Here is a 16130-nt window from a genome sequence, read left to right as displayed (position 1 = left end):
GACACGGGTTTGGAACAGAGAGACACGGGTTGGAACAGAGAAACATGGGGTTGGAACAGAGAGACACGGGGTTGGAACAGAGAGACACGGGGTTGGAACAGAGAGACACGGGGTTGGAACAGAGAGACACGGGGTTGGAACAGAGAGACACGGGGTTGGAACAGAGAGACACGGGGTTGGAACAGAGACACGGGGTTGGAACAGAGAGACACGGGGTTGGAACAGAGAGACATGGGTTGGAACAGAGAGAGAAGGGTTGGAACAGAGAGAGAAGGGTTGGAACAGAGAGAGAAGGGTTGGAACAGAGAGAGAAGGGTTGGAACAGAGAGAGAAGGGTTGGAACAGAGAGAGAAGGGTTGGAACAGAGAGAGAAGGGTTGGAACAGAGAGAGAAGGGTTGGAACAGAGAGAGGGAGTAGATATTTACATTATAGTCATTTAGCAGACACTCTTATCCAGAGAGGCCCACAGGAACAATTAGGGCTAAATGCCTTGCTCAGGAGCACATGGATAGATGTATCACCTAGTCGGCTCTGGGATTCAAACCAGAGACCTTTTGCTTACTGGCCCATTGCTCTTAACCACTAGACTACCTGCCGCCCAGACACAGAGGGATGGGTTGGTACACAGAGAGGGAGAAGAAACAAAGGGATCGGTTTGGTTTACAGACTGTAGAGTTGACTGTGAGGGTGTTTAGCCATGACAGTAATCTCTTTTGAAACAGAAGAAGGTTCTGGATGGAATCCCCCTTCATCTCAGACCCAACCTCCTGTTGTGTTCCCTGACTGTGGTTTCATAGTGGACCCCTCTCCACTGTTCTCTCCCCTCTCCACTGTTCTCTTAGGAGCCGTTGGGGAAACAGCACAGATACGGCCCAACTCACTCACTATTCTCCCATCAGGTCACAGGACACGTGAAGTCTTTCAGAGGGGAAACCAGAGATAACGGATACGTGACAAACATGTTCAGTGCCAAGACAACCACGCTGAACCTTGTTCCTTACAGCCAAGACAACCACGCTGAGCCCCGTTCCTTACAGCCAAGATAACCACGCTGAACCCCGTTCCTTACAGTCAAGACAACCACGCTGAACCTTGTTCCTTACAGCCAAGACAACCACGCTGAGCCCCGTTCCTTACAGCCAAGATAACCACTCTGAACCCCGTTCCTTACAGCCAAGACAACCACGCTGAACCCCGTTCCTTACAGCCAAGACAACCACGTTGAACCCCGTTCCTTACAGCCAAGACAACCACGCTGAGCCCTGTTCCTTACAGCCAAGACAACCACGCTGAACCCCGTTCCTTACAGCCAAGACAACCACGCTGAGCCCTGTTCCTTACAGCCAAGACAACCACGCTGAACCCCGTTCCTTACAGCCAAGACAACCACACTGAGCCCTGTTCCTTACAGCCAAGACAACCACGCTGAGCCCCGTTCCTTACGGCCAAGACAACCACGCTGAGCCCCGTTCCTTACAGCCAAGACAACCACGCTGAACCCCGTTCCTTACAGCCAAGACAACCACGCTGAACCCCGTTCCTTACAGCCAAGACAACCACGCTGAACCTTGTTCCTTACAGCCAAGACAACCACGCTGAGCCCCGTTCCTTACAGCCAAGACAACCACGCTGAACCTTGTTCCTTACAGCCAAGACAACCACGCTGAGCCAAGACAACCACGCTGAACCCCGTTCCTTACAGCCAAGACAACCACGCTGAGCCCCGTTCCTTACAGCCAAGACAACCACGCTGAACCTTGTTCCTTACAGCCAAGACAACCACGCTGAGCCCCGTTCCTTACAGCCAAGACAACCACGCTGAACCCCGTTCCTTACAGCCAAGACAACCACGCTGAACCTTGTTCCTTACAGCCAAGACAACCACGCTGAGCCCCGTTCCTTACAGCCAAGACAACCACGCTGAACCCCGTTCCTTACAGCCAAGACAACCACGCTGAGCCCCGTTCCTTACAGCCAAGACAACCACGCTGAGCCCCGTTCCTTACAGCCAAGACAACCACGCTGAACCTTGTTCCTTACAGCCAAGACAACCACGCTGAACCTTGTTCCTTACAGCCAAGACAACCACGCTGAACCCCGTTCCTTACAGCCAAGACAACCACGCTGAACCCCGTTCCTTACAGCCAAGACAACCACGCTGAACCCCGTTCCTTACAGCCAAGACAACCACGCTGAACCCCGTTCCTTACAGCCAAGACAACCACGCTGAGCCCCGTTCCTTACAGCCAAGACAACCACGCTGAGCCCCGTTCCTTACAGCCAAGACAACCACGCTGAGCCCCGTTCCTTACAGCCAAGACAACCACGCTGAACCCTGTTCCTTACAGCCAAGACAACCACGCTGAACCCTGTTCCTTACAGCCAAGACAACCACGCTGAACCCCGTTCCTTACAGCCAAGACAACCACGCTGAACCTTGTTCCTTACAGCCAAGACAACCACGCTGAGCCCCGTTCCTTACAGCCAAGACAACCACGCTGAACCTTGTTCCTTACAGCCAAGACAACCACGCTGAGCCCAGTTCCTTACAGCCAAGACAACCACGCTGAGCCCCGTTCCTTACAGCCAAGACAACCACGCTGAACCCCGTTCCTTACAGCCAAGACAACCACGCTGAACCCTGTTCCTTACAGCCAAGACAACCACGCTGAACCCCGTTCCTTACAGCCAAGACAACCACGCTGAACCCTGTTCCTTACAGCCAAGACAACCACGCTGAACCCCGTTCCTTACAGCCAAGACAACCACGCTGAACCTTGTTCCTTACAGCCAGGACAAAGCAGAAACTGGGCTGGACAATCCAAGTAAAAACACATTTTAAAAACCTGTTTCTGAAAAGGATTGTTTCTATAGTGACAGTGACCTGAGCATGACTCAGCAGGCATTGAAATACATTACCCTCAGTCTGAATACTAGTCAAGACACATACAGGCCATCAGGTCCACACTCTACAGTTGACGGATCATAGCGATCACTGCAACTGTAATTGACTACATTGAAATGGGATTGACCCCAACTAGTGGTGTGCTCTATAGGTCTGAATGACAAAATGTCATCTACAATCTATGTCAAAGGTCAGAGGTGGGCTTTAGAAAGGAAACACAACTTGCAAAATGACAGAAATAATCCAGCCAGTCTGTTTATGTCTGACAATGTCAAGAGAGCTGACCTACCTACAGCACCAGGTTGGGTTCCCAGGTGTCCATGTCTTATGTACAGGTTGTAACACAGCCCTTCTAGAGAACACACTGAGCTGTCTGAGGTGAGTTGCCCTGGACCTCAGTAGCGAGGAGCTGATCCACACCGCTGACATGGCCTCAGTCAGCTCTGAAAATAACACCCGATTTATTATGTTCTGAACCCATTTAGACCCCTGTTAAAAATGTTGGCTGTAAATCTTCCTAGAAGTCAGAAAAACATGAGAAGGGACATGTACAAATGCAGATTTTGGGCATTTTAGAAAGTCTTGATTCATATTATAAAAGTAATTTATTTAATTTTTCCATGTGGTTTCTATTAAGAGAGGCACTTATTAATGTAACAGGTTTTTGAAATTCAATATTGGTGCTATGTAAAATATCAAAGGAAAGCAAAAGGCCCTCTATTCGTGGAATGACCCATCTAGAATCTAGAAAGTCGATGACCATTGAAATGCATTGGGTTTTAAGCTAATATTGGTTGCAGTACAACAAGTATGAATAGTATCAAAACAGGAACCTGCACATTCTGAAGTTGGATAACTTATGATAATTTATGTGCTTTCAGCATGCACATGACAAATAGGTGTCAGATTTCCGGCAAGCACATTAATAAGAAGTATGTCGAATTTCTAAAGCAGTTATTTCTTTCAACAAGCGCATCTATCTAAAAATCATTTCGCGGCTGTATAGCATACTCAATGCAACACATTTACTGTGAACATTTACTTCTGAATAACACGTCATTACAAAATAGATTACTCGCACTTTTTCTTATTTTGGCTTGGTAATGGGTAGACTATCGCTAGGTCGTTACACATAACTTCCATGCTGATTTGAGAACTCATATCCTTACAGTAAATGACAAAATGTGCTCTGACTTCAGAAAACTTTTCTCCGATCTTTTCAAGTATAACATACGTTTCCCTACCAGAAAACAGGCGATACCGTAAAGTGTTGTGTATTCGCGCACAGAAGTTCAGGAGGAAACTGAAGAACGGATGGCTGAACAATGTTTAGGCTTGACCGCGTTTTGGAAGCGTCCGCTCACTTGCCCGCAGTGACTTTCCTGGTACAACCTGTTACGAAACATGACGTGCGGAATCTGATTTGCGCACATCCTGATTGCGCATATCCAACATAAATACCAAGCTGTCAAGGCGGGTACATTGAAATGTCTTTATTTTCTGGCTAGGTAGCAAGCTATTTTCTTCTTTGGAAAACGTTTTTAGAAGCTATTGTCCAAATCACTGTTATTAAGAGTTTTCCACAACTCTAACTTTGTAGTCTGATGCGATTTACAGAAATCGATTACGCTCAAATCAAATGTATTTATAAAGCCCTTCTTACATCAGCTGATACCTCAAAGTGCTATACAGAAACCCAGCCTAAAACCCCAAACAGCAAGCAATGCAGGTGTAGAAGCACCTAAGGTAAGTTGTTTTGCAAGCTATTTTTAAGTTAGCTCGATTCTTCTGTATAGAGACATAGCTAGCTGGCATAATCATTAGACAAGGAATCCTTCACCTGCTAAGACCTAGCAACTGACATAAATCCCATGATTTATTGATCACCAAGTTATATCTGTAGTTTTTGTAGAAGCACGACTGAAGTAGAACATAATTTGTTTAGCGTTTGCATTGCCTGCATTCTTTGAATCTGTACTGTACTTTGATTAAAGTAACGCCCCGTCTAAACCCATTTACAATTGTCTGTCCCCACTCCCAGTTAGACGGGGTACCTACGAGCGTCATTCTGCTTCACAATGTCCTGGGGTACGTAAAGTAGTGATTTTATGTCACGCTGTAAAACATACATACACTCACGTTGTTTGCCACTTTCGTATGAATTGTTTTTAATAAAATATATTCATTTCATGGTCATGTATTCATTATTTTTAACTGGTTAAATGTTTGTAGTTTGCATGTTTCAGCAATGATTAACAGGGTTAAAAAGTCGTCAATCTCTACTTGATTTTGCTCTCGGTTTATTTGCCATTGTTATCCATTCTATGTTTCCACGGAAGAAAGCAATAATTAACACAATTACTATAAAGAAATGGACACAACCTTTTATTCAATGGAAATTGCTCTCCGTGAATATAAATGCTGAGAAGTGCTCACCTGAATCCATTCGGCTATGGGTTTCAGATCCCCACCATAACAATACAAGTCAGACCAACCTTTAGAGGTTCTATTTACAACCTCTGGTGTATAACATGTTGGGAATAGTGGTATAGGAGAGGCTGCCATGAAATATAACCTCTAACCCCTAACTTGAGTGGAGTCTTCACCAATGCCAAGAGAGGCCTATCTTCGTGCCTGCCTCCACTGAGTGAGAACGGCTGCAAACTGCACCACGAGGCTCCCTGCACCACGAGGCTCCCTGCACCACGAGGCTCCCTGCACCACGTCCTTCCCCAATACAGTCGTGGTCGGCAGTGAGGTGCACAGCTGCAGCTTTCTGTCCTTCATTACTGGGAAACGCCTAGATTCTACATCCATCTCATTCGATCAGAATGAAAAATAAATAAAAAATATATAGCTGTTTTGCTGCATACCACACATTCCTTTTCTTCCCATAGGATGTGGATCATTATCAGGTTCATTGATTTATAAGCTTCTGTAAAACATTTTAAAAAATAACACCATGGTTGCAATAACACTTTAAACAAGTAGTTTGTAAATGTGTTTGTTTTAGGGTCAACACTGGTAAGTTAACCAACCTTATGTAAATTAGACTGAGTCCCTGAGGAGGTTGTTCTGAATAACTGGTCGGGTCATAGCATTTTCCAATCAGCTTCAGGCAACTTTGACGTAAGGCTTGATCACACCTGTAGTGACTCCTTCTATCCGTCACGTCCATTGGTTGTTGATCACTTGTTCACTAGATCATGGATTTGCATAGCCATCTCGTGACAACTCTGATAGTGTTTTTTTTCTCAAATTTTCCTAATTATATCCGTACACTTAACCTAAGCATTACGAAACAAATATTGGATCAAATAAACCTCATGTAGCAAATAATCAATTCAAATTTGTTTACCAAATTCAACACTTATTGACCTTTATACAAAGGTTTTGTACAAAATCACTTAGTTAGCGAAACGCAACAGCGCCACCTGCTGGAGAAGACATTTGTCTGTTATCCCTCTCGCTTCCTATGGTTATGCATCAATCTTTTAACTGCGTCTCTCATCGGCTTGTAACCCCCCCCACCCCCAGTAATTTCACCAAAGACGGTACAGATTTTAACGTGACAGCAAGAGGAGCCTACAGCAACCAGAGAGAGAGCGAGACTGAACATAAACACAGAACGCCAATTGCCTGTTTACAAGAACATTTTATTTGATAACTGTGACAACCGTATTCTGGACATTCCCCTTTATATATTTTTGGGTTGCAATTGTCCCCGTGTGTTTAGCGGATCTGTACAGTATGTGTGTTGGGGGTGTGTCCATCTGGAAAGTGACAGCGTCGTGTGTTTGTAGCCAATCACAGCGGGAGGCTAACTCCTATAATATGGGTATTTTATTCTCTCAAACCAACACATCAGGAAAGCATTACCTTTAGGTTCACTTTCTCATGAGATTTATAAAGCTGCATCATGACTGATGGACAAACAGAGTTTCAGCACTTATTTTACAATATCTTTATTTCATTTTATCCAACAGACTGGACAACTAATTGTACATCATGATATGTGATCTAGGACGGATGTACAATAGTAAAACTCAGGTTCTTCATTTTAAACATGCCATATAGACATCTGAAATAAATAGAACTGTAATAATGCCAGACGTTGGTATGTACAAAGGTGTTGTTAGGCAGAGTTACAATGCTTAGTTCCAGAACTGTATATATGGGGACAGAGCAACAGGCTGACGTAGAACTCAGAGTGACATGGTGGGTGACATCATAGACCATGGGAGTCAGCAAGCACTCCAAATGATAGTTCTAGAATAGGTGGAATAGTTGGGAACAGAGCAACAGGTGGGTGACATCATAGACCATGGGAGTCAGCAAGCACTCCAAATGATAGTTCTAGAATAGGTGGAATAGTTGGGAACAGAGCAACAGGTGGGTGACATCATAGACCATGGGAGTCAGCAAGCACTCCAAATGATAGTTCTAGAATAGGTGGAATAGTTTTAGGACCAGTTTCCCAGACACAGATTAAGCCTAGTGCTGGATTCTAAATCATGCTGAATGGAGAATCTCCATGGAGTCCAAGACTAGGCGTAAAAGATGCACTATGCAGATGTCGCACCGCCATTTCCTGGTTGCTTGAATTCGAATTTCAACTTGTGACAAAATAAGCATGTATAGTGTAGAGAATCATCGTAGCATCTAAACCGCTGTGAAATATATTGTCCATAACCAAAAACATTGTATTTTCAGCTGATTTGAAGCTGGTGTACAAAACCCAAAGAAAAAGACCCCAAAAAACACAACTATAAAACAGGAAGCATAGAAAAATAACAGATCTACCACCTTCTTAGACTTGCTTTCAATGAAAATAACAGATCTACAACATTTCTATGTGAATTTGGTCAGGTCACCCAAAAAGCTACACATTGCAGCTCTAATCTGTGTCTGGGAAACTGGCCTTAAGGCTTTTCATTTAAGGTTGTGATAGGAGAGGGGCACTATTAACCCCCAGATGAAGATAGACAGTCAGAATGGGGGATGGAAAATACACCACAAATGAATATCAACGACAGAAACCAGGAAGAGGCATGTCATTCTGAGATGAGGTTCTCTATTACAAACGTTTCATCGACAGGACAGGAGCCAACGTGACAAAATGGCCACCAATAGCGATTTGCATATTAGTCAAAGACGAGCATTTTTAGCCTGATTAAAACTAGACTGAGCACTCCCCTCATGGTGAACACAGCATTCAGTCTGGTTTAACCAGGCTAGGATCTAGTCTAGAAAAAGGGATAAGCGTGACCCACTGTTAGATAGCTCTAGGGTGAGGTTTCCCCTAGGTACAGATCTAGGATCAGCTTCCCCTCCCCAATCCTAACCTTAACCATTAGTGGGGTAAATGGAAAAACTGACCCAGGGTCAGCATCTAAGGCAACTTCACCCCTATACCCGTTAGATGGTTGGACTGCAGGGTTATTGTTGCTGGATATTCTGTTCTGCAGGTTATGGTAGACGGGATGTTAGCTGGATAAGATTTAACCACCAACAGGTGCACAGTACAGTATATATATATATCTCTCAATGTGAATAAGTAAGTTTTGTCTGACGCACTGCTGTGCTCAGGGTTGACTTGTTTGTTTCTATAAAGCAACAGTTTTGTCTGATACTAATTACGCATCAGAATAGGGAAAGGGGATTCAATGAATATAACATGGTACCAACCTCATAAATACACAGCCATCCATCCAAGGCTTATATGAAGTAGTAAGGGCTTAGTCTTCCCCTGAACATCACCGGTCATCCATCCAAGGCTTATATGAAGTAGTAAGGGCTTAGTCTTCCCCTGAACATCACCGGTCATCCATCCAAGGCTTATATAAAGTAGGAGTGCACTAGCTAGTGAATAGGGTGCCATTAGGACGGTACAGTCTGTGGTGAAGCAGACCTAACTTCATTAATGAAGAGGACAGCAGCTAATGTTTCCAGGCTATTTAACATGGAGGTTCCTCCCTCCCTCCCAGACTACAGATGGTCCACCAGCTGACCGGTCTGTTCTGTCTGGCCAGCCCACACCCAGGACAATAGGGACTTGGGGGTGCATCTCAATAGTATAAAGTGGTTTCCTCGTCTTCTCTCCTTTCCCTCCTCTGCACTGATGGGAAGGAAATTACAGGTGAAAGCTCATTTCTGGTAGAGATAGATCATCCATGTGGCTTTTACCAGTCCTGTTTTATCCTGTTTTATCATTCTCTCCAAGACTAACTGGGCTACTGAGAGGAAGGAGATGAGGAGAGGAGGCTATTAACTGGACTATTGAGATGCAGCCCAATAAGAGAACATGGTTCTGATCACAGCCTGAACACAGTAAACATTAATTCAGTCATTCTTCGGTACATGGAGGTTAAGGGTCATCCACTCCATCTGACCCCATAACATAAAACACAAACAAACAGGAAATATTGCATCTTAAAGCATACAGTAATGATGAAATCATCTCACTTTGCAAAAAGTCCCCTTTCATTTTTAAATACAACATTGTAAATATAAATTATTTGTAATTGTGCAATTCAATCAGAGAAGTAAATAAAAGGTTACGAGGAGGGAAGCTGCAGTCCGTTGGGGACCTTTGTCAGGTACAGTTGCTGTTATATAGCTGTTATAGAGTGAAACTGATCAAACTGATGGAGCCAAAATGGAGACACTCCAGAGCACAGAGGTCACCAACACATCATCCACACGAGCAAAGAACAGCTCAGGCAGAGGCATGTGCCTGTATGTTAAATACACACAAACACACCCAGCATCCAACCCCACCCACTCATAGGTGAGTGAGACCTTTTCAATCATTCAGTCAAGTGTCTCTCCTACACACACACACACACACACACACACACACACACAGTAACGGTTCTTCAAGGGTTCTCTCCTCTCAGTGTTCTGCGGGGCGTACAGGAGTTGTACAGAGATTTGGTGTGGGGGGGGGGGTTTGGGGTGAAGGATGAGGATAACCTTGTTCTGCGGGGAGCTTGTACAGAGGTGGGGGCCATGCTAAACGGTGAGAGGCAGCATGCCAGGAGAGGAGACAGTCCGGGGCGACGCCAGGGCACTCAGGGTGCTGGGGTCCAGTCCATTCACAGCCCTGTGGGGGACAACACCAGACAGAGAGAAAGCAAGAAGACAGAAGTTAGTTCATCCACAATATCAAATAGAAAGCTGTTTGTCTCTACATACTCTGGTTACACCAACTCTGATTCAAAATGGGACAGAGTTCATTCAGCCTGTCACTTCTTCTACGGTCTCGGAGTGAGTCACACCAACACCGCAGACAGGAAGTCAAGCAGAGAGATAGATGGACCAGTAGGAACACTCCTGCGAGAGAGACAGAAGCACTCACGTTTTGTCGTAGTAGGTGGTGTGTAGTGAGTGAGAGAACTTGGTGGCGTTGCTGTTGATGAGGTTTCCGTTCCCAGTGATCATGTTGGTGGACGACGTGGAGTAGGTTTTCCTCACCGCCTGGTCCTTGGCAAAGTTCCTACATGCAGCTAGCTTGGACTCCAGCGCCTAAGGACAGACACGGCCGGCATTAAGACTACTCACAAGCTGTGGATTCTGTTGTAACCTTTAATTCAGGTCACAGACACCATTCCAATATACTCTGCTGTCAAGAGAGGAGACGGAAGCCAAACTGTTGGGTTCATTCATTCTGTAATGTTTTGTCGTCAACATCAGCTTCAGAGGATGGATACATGGAAATGGAAAACATTGCTACAAGAAACAAAAGTCTGATATTTACCCCCACTTTTCTAAGAAGGTCCCCAACGATATTAAGAGCAGAGATTCTTGCTGATGGGGTCAGAGGTGAGCCGCCAGGCCCACAGCCATTTGTTAACACTGTAGAGGAGAGGAGAGGAGAGGAGGAGAGGGAGAGGAGACAGTGTTTAGCACATGACAGATATCTAGAAACTGTTTGACATTGGAGGTACAGCTCCGAAAGTGAAGGAACTAAATAACAGACCTGGGTTCAAATAGTATTTATATACTTTCAGAACACTGAGCATTTCATTGAGACTGCCTGGAGGGACTGTTGAGACTCTCCCATGGATTCCATTGCACCCAGCCAGCTCAATAAAGCACAAAGTATTTGACAGAAATGGAACACTATTTCCACCCAGGTCTGTTAGAAGACACAGCTGTGGACCTACCTGATGATTTAGGGTTGATGAACGGGTGTTCCACGCCCTTCCCTACAGGGGTGACAGGCAGGGACAGGGAGGCCTGGACAGCAGAGTCCATCTTGTCCATGTCCAGGGTAGGAGAGCTGGGGGCTGACATTCTGTCTGCAGTCCTCTCCCTCACCACCATCTCCTGTCTCAGGTCTGGGGGGGGGGGGGGGGGGGGGCAGATAGACAGACATGAGAGAGTCAGGGGGAACAGAGAGTCAGGGGGAACAGAGAGTCAGGGGGAACAGAGAGTCAGGGGGAACAGAGAGTCAGGGGGAACAGAGAGTCAGGGGGAACAGAGAGTCAGGGGGAACAGAGAGTCAGGGGGAACAGAGAGTCAGGGGGAACAGAGAGTCAGGGGGAACAGAGAGTCAGGGGGAACAGAGAGTCAGGGGGAACAGAGAGTCAGGGGGAACAGAGAGTCAGGGGGAACAGAGAGTCAGGGGGAACAGAGAGTCAGGGGGACAGAGAGTCAGGGGGACAGAGAGTCAGGGGGACAGAGAGTCAGGGGGACATCCCCGTCCAAACCACTGTACTGAGACCAGTAGAGACTCCTTCTCATCCCCTGATTTAATACAGCAGTATTAGACATAACAGAAAGGGGAGGTCTGAGACAGAGGTAGGGGTTTCATGTCTTCATACCTCTGGCTTCATCCTTTAGTCGCTGTACTGAGACCAGTAGAGACTCCTTCTCATCCAGCTCACTCTCCAGGAAGGCATTCCTCTCTATGGCCTGGTTCAGACGACCCTCAAAGTCCTCCAGAGATACGATGGTCGCCCTGAGGGAGGGAGGGAGGGAGGAGAGGAGTTGGGATGGACAACGGTTAGTAGCAGAAGCAGGTGAAGAATGTACCGTATCTGTGTGGGTTGGATAACTGGGTTAACACTGAGTGGAGTAACACTCAACACAAGCATTTTACTACACCCACAATGACATCAGCTAAATATGTGTGTATGTGAACAATGACATCAGCTAAATATGTGTGTGTGACCAATGACATCAGCTAAATGTGTGTATGTGACCAATGACATCAGCTAAATGTGTGTATGTGACCAATGACATCAGCTAAATGTGTGTATGTGACCAATGCGTTTGATGCTGAGGCACAGCTACCAGCCAGCATCCACTTAGCCTACAACCGAGGCCTGAACTCAAGTAAAACATTTGAATGGCTGTGTTAGTAACGTTAGTTTAGTTGTACTGTGGTATATAGTGACCTCTTGGCTCTCTCCAGGTCATCGTTGGCCTGCTCCAGTTCTCTGACGTATTTATGAAGCTGTTCCTTGATTCCTCTGGTCTGTCCCAGGTCATCCTCTAACATGGAGACCTGCTTATAGCTCTGAGAATACTGCTGCTCCAACTTCTCCTACAGGGAGAGAGAGAGAACAACATTCAGACAACATATAGACCTGCTTATAGCTCTGAGAATACTGCTGCTCCAACTTCTCCTACAGGGAGAGAGAGAGAACAACATTCAGACAACATATAAACCTGCTTATAGCTCTGAGCTAGCACTAGTGATCTAACCAGTGATATACCTGGCTAGCACTAGTGATCTAACCAGTGATATACCTGGCTAGCACTAGTGATCTAACCAGTGATATACCTGGCTAGCACTAGTGATCTAACCAGTGATATACCTGGCTAGCACTAGTGATCTAACCAGTGATATACCTGGCTAGAATTAGCAGTGTGGGTTAAACATCCCTCTAGTTGTCCATTTTCTCCTATTGATCCTGCTGCCATCCTATTACAGTACACTGCTGGACTGCCGGGGCCCAGAGCATGGAACTGCTGGACAGCCTGCCAACACATGCAGCTCTCTCTCTCTCTGGCAGGCAGCAGGGGCATCCAGGAGTGTGGCTTTACTCTGACATCCAGATGTAGTTGTTGATCCCTGTTTCAGTCCCTGGTGAATGGGTGACTGATGTTCCTGGAACCGTAATCCAGTGTTTGCCGAACCGAATCCTCAGGAACAGTGCTTCTACACCTGCATTGCTTGCTGTTTGGGGTTTTAGGCTGGGTTTCTGTACAGAACTTTGAGATATCAGCTGATGTACGAAGGGCTATATAAAAATTAAAAAAAAATACATTTGATTTAATTTGCCGAACCGAATCCTCAGGAACAGTGTTTGCCAAAACCGAATCCTCAGGAACAGTGTTTGCCAAAACCGAATCCTCAGGAACAGTGTTTGCCGAACCGAATCCTCAGGAACAGTGTTTGCCGAACCGAATCCTCAGGAACAGTGTTTGCCGAACCGAATCCTCAGGAACAGTGTTTGCCGAACCGAATCCTCAGGAACAGTGTTTGCCGAACCGAATCCTCAGGAACAGTGTTTGCCGAACCGAATCCTCAGGAACAGTGTTTGCCAAAACCGAATCCTCAGGAACAGTGTTTGCCAAAACCGAATCCTCAGGAACAGTGTTTGCCGAACCGAATCCTCAGGAACAGTGTTTGCCAAAACCGAATCCTCAGGAACAGTGTTTGCCGAACCGAATCCTCAGGAACAGTGTTTGCCGAACCGAATCCTCAGGAACAGTGTTTGCCGAACCGAATCCTCAGGAACAGTGTTTGCCGAACCGAATCCTCAGGAACAGTGTTTGCCGAACCGAATCCTCAGAAACAGTGTTTGCCGAACCGAATCCTCAGGAACAGTGTTTGCCGAACCAAATCCCCAACCCTTCCACATATTTGTTAAATTCCAACACCAAGAGGTACAACATTTACCTTGAGGTTATCCAGCTCGCACTTCAGTGTTTGGTTCTAACCCCTCTGTCTGTGTGTGTGTGTGTGTCTCCGTTCCTACGTATGTTACCTTGAGGTTGTCCAACTCGCTCTTCAGTCTTTGGTTCTCTGTGTGCAGGTCTCTGAGGCGATGTTCAGCCTGTCCTAGCTGGGCCTCTAACTCTGCCTCCAGCTCTCTGCTCCCTTCCTGGAACTCCAGCAGCTCCTCCTGGGCCTCATGGTAACTGAGGAAGACACAGGAGAGAACGAACTGTTACACACAGTCACACACACTACCACACGGTCACTCCAGCAGCTCCTCCTGGGCCTCATGGTCACTGAGGAGAGAACGGACTGTTACACACACTACCACACGGTCTCTCCAGCAGCTCCTCCTGGGCCTCATGGTAACTGAGGAGAGAACGGACTGTTACACACACTACCACACAGTCTCTCCAGCAGCTCCTCCTGGGCCTCATGGTAACTGAGGAGAGAACGGACTGTTACACACACTACCACACGGTCTCTCCAGCAGCTCCTCCTGGGCCTCATGGTAACTGAGGAAGACACAGGACAGAACAGACTGTTACACACAGTCACACGGTCTCCCCTGAAACTCCAGCAGCTCCTGCTTGGCCTCATGGTAGCTGGAGGACACACGGAGGGACTGTTGTTTAATGATAAGTTGTGGTAGTAATGAGTGGTAGTCACATCCCCTGGACAGTCAGACCTAGATCTATCCTGTGTGGTCAGTGGAACATGTCTGAACACATCCGGTCTCTTAACTCATAATATCCTGTCTCCAGAATCCCTGTCTCCAGACCCCTTGACCCCTCACCCCTCTCAGAACACACGGAACAGCAGCAGGCCTATAGGAGCCATCTGTATCCTCTAAAGACAAACCCCTGTCTCTGTCACAAAGCTCTATCAGACCTGCTGAGGTACTGTCTCTGTCTTAGAGCTCTATCAGACCTTCTGAGGTACTGTCTCTGTCATTAAGCTCTATCAGACCTGAGGTACTGTCTCTGTCACAAAGCTCTATCAGACCTGAGGTACTGTCTCTGTCTTAGAGCTCTATCAGACCTGCTGAGGTACTGTCTCTGTCATTAAGCTCTATCAGACCTGCTGAGGTACTGTGTCTGTCTTAGAGCTCTATCAGACCTGCTGAGGTACTGTGTCTGTCTTAGAGCTCTATCAGACCTGAGGTACTGTCTCTGTCATAAAGCTCTATCAGACCTGAGGTACTGTCTCTGTCATTAAGCTCTATCAGACCTGCTGAGGTACTGTCTGTCATAAAGCTCCATCAGACCTGCTGAGGTACTGTCTGTCATTAAGCTCTATCAGACCTGAGGTACTGTCTCTGTCTTAGAGCTCTATCAGACCTTCTGAGGTACTGTCTCTGTCATTAAGCTCTATCAGACCTGAGGTACTGTCTCTGTCACAAAGCTCTATCAGACCTGAGGTACTGTCTCTGTCTTAGAGCTCTATCAGACCTGCTGAGGTACTGTCTCTGTCATTAAGCTCTATCAGACCTGCTGAGGTACTGTCTCTGTCTTAGAGCTCTATCAGACCTGCTGAGGTACTGTCTCTGTCATTAAGCTCTATCAGACCTGCTGAGGTACTGTGTCTGTCTTAGAGCTCTATCAGACCTGCTGAGGTACTGTGTCTGTCTTAGAGCTCTATCAGACCTGAGGTACTGTCTCTGTCTTAGAGCTATATCAGACCTGCTGAGGTACTGTCTCTGTCATTAAGCTCTATCAGACCTGCTGAGGTACGGCCTCTGTCATTAAGCTTTATCAGACCTGCTGAGGTACTGTCTCTGTCATTAAGCTATATCAGACCTCAGTCCAGTCTGTATTCAGTCTATATTCAGACTCACTGGACTGTGTTCAGACTTGCTGACCCACACAGTATGTGTTAGATACAACCTAGTAATACCGTCCAGTAATATCTACAGATAGGCCTAGCTGAAAGGTCTGGACTCCTGGATTGTAGCATAGCACTTTCTCTTGTCCCATGTGGCTGTAGATCAGTCTATCATCTGTCTGTCCATAGACATAAAACACATAGACCTTACCATCTGTCTGGTCATAGATGTAATGCAACTAGAATGGTCCTGCCTGGCTCCTGACTCATCTGTCATGACAAAGGCCAACGCCATGCTAGAGCTGAATGAATGCAGACTTTCCATGCCATTCATTCAGTCAGGTGGCTCCACTGAATTGAATTAGAATGGTTGGTTAAAGTGTGAGAACCTAGGGCATGGTATACTAACCTGGTAGCCAGATATGTTAGCCTGGACCACGATCTGT

At 46.3% G+C, this 16130-nt stretch overlaps 1 protein-coding gene across 2 annotated transcripts in view; it reads right to left on the bottom strand.

Moving 5' to 3' along the window:
* The window catches only part of LOC139365206 (nuclear distribution protein nudE-like 1-B), a 47518-nt gene that overhangs the window by 16423 nt on the left and 14965 nt on the right, over positions 1-16130 (bottom strand). The window contains exons 3-9 of one of the 2 annotated variants that reach the window (XR_011626550.1): positions 13910-14063; positions 12311-12459; positions 11735-11871; positions 11075-11248; positions 10666-10763; positions 10267-10433; positions 7032-10011 (exon numbers count right to left, since the gene is read on the bottom strand). Coding sequence is in view for 1 of the 2 variants with exons in the window: in XM_071102680.1 (XP_070958781.1) it covers positions 9921-10011; positions 10267-10433; positions 10666-10763; positions 11075-11248; positions 11735-11871; positions 12311-12459; positions 13910-14063 (970 nt within the window). In the remaining variant the exon portion in view is untranslated. Of the gene's footprint in view, positions 1-6855; positions 10012-10266; positions 10434-10665; positions 10764-11074; positions 11249-11734; positions 11872-12310; positions 12460-13909; positions 14064-16130 lie in introns of those variants that run through there. The other variant, XM_071102680.1, reaches the window with a different exon arrangement.

This window comes from Oncorhynchus clarkii, chromosome 13, assembly GCF_045791955.1.
Source record: "Oncorhynchus clarkii lewisi isolate Uvic-CL-2024 chromosome 13, UVic_Ocla_1.0, whole genome shotgun sequence".
Classification (NCBI taxonomy): Eukaryota; Metazoa; Chordata; class Actinopteri; order Salmoniformes; family Salmonidae; genus Oncorhynchus; species Oncorhynchus clarkii.
The sequence above is the reverse complement of the archived record's forward strand: the minus strand, read 5'-3'. Positions and strand labels throughout refer to the sequence as shown.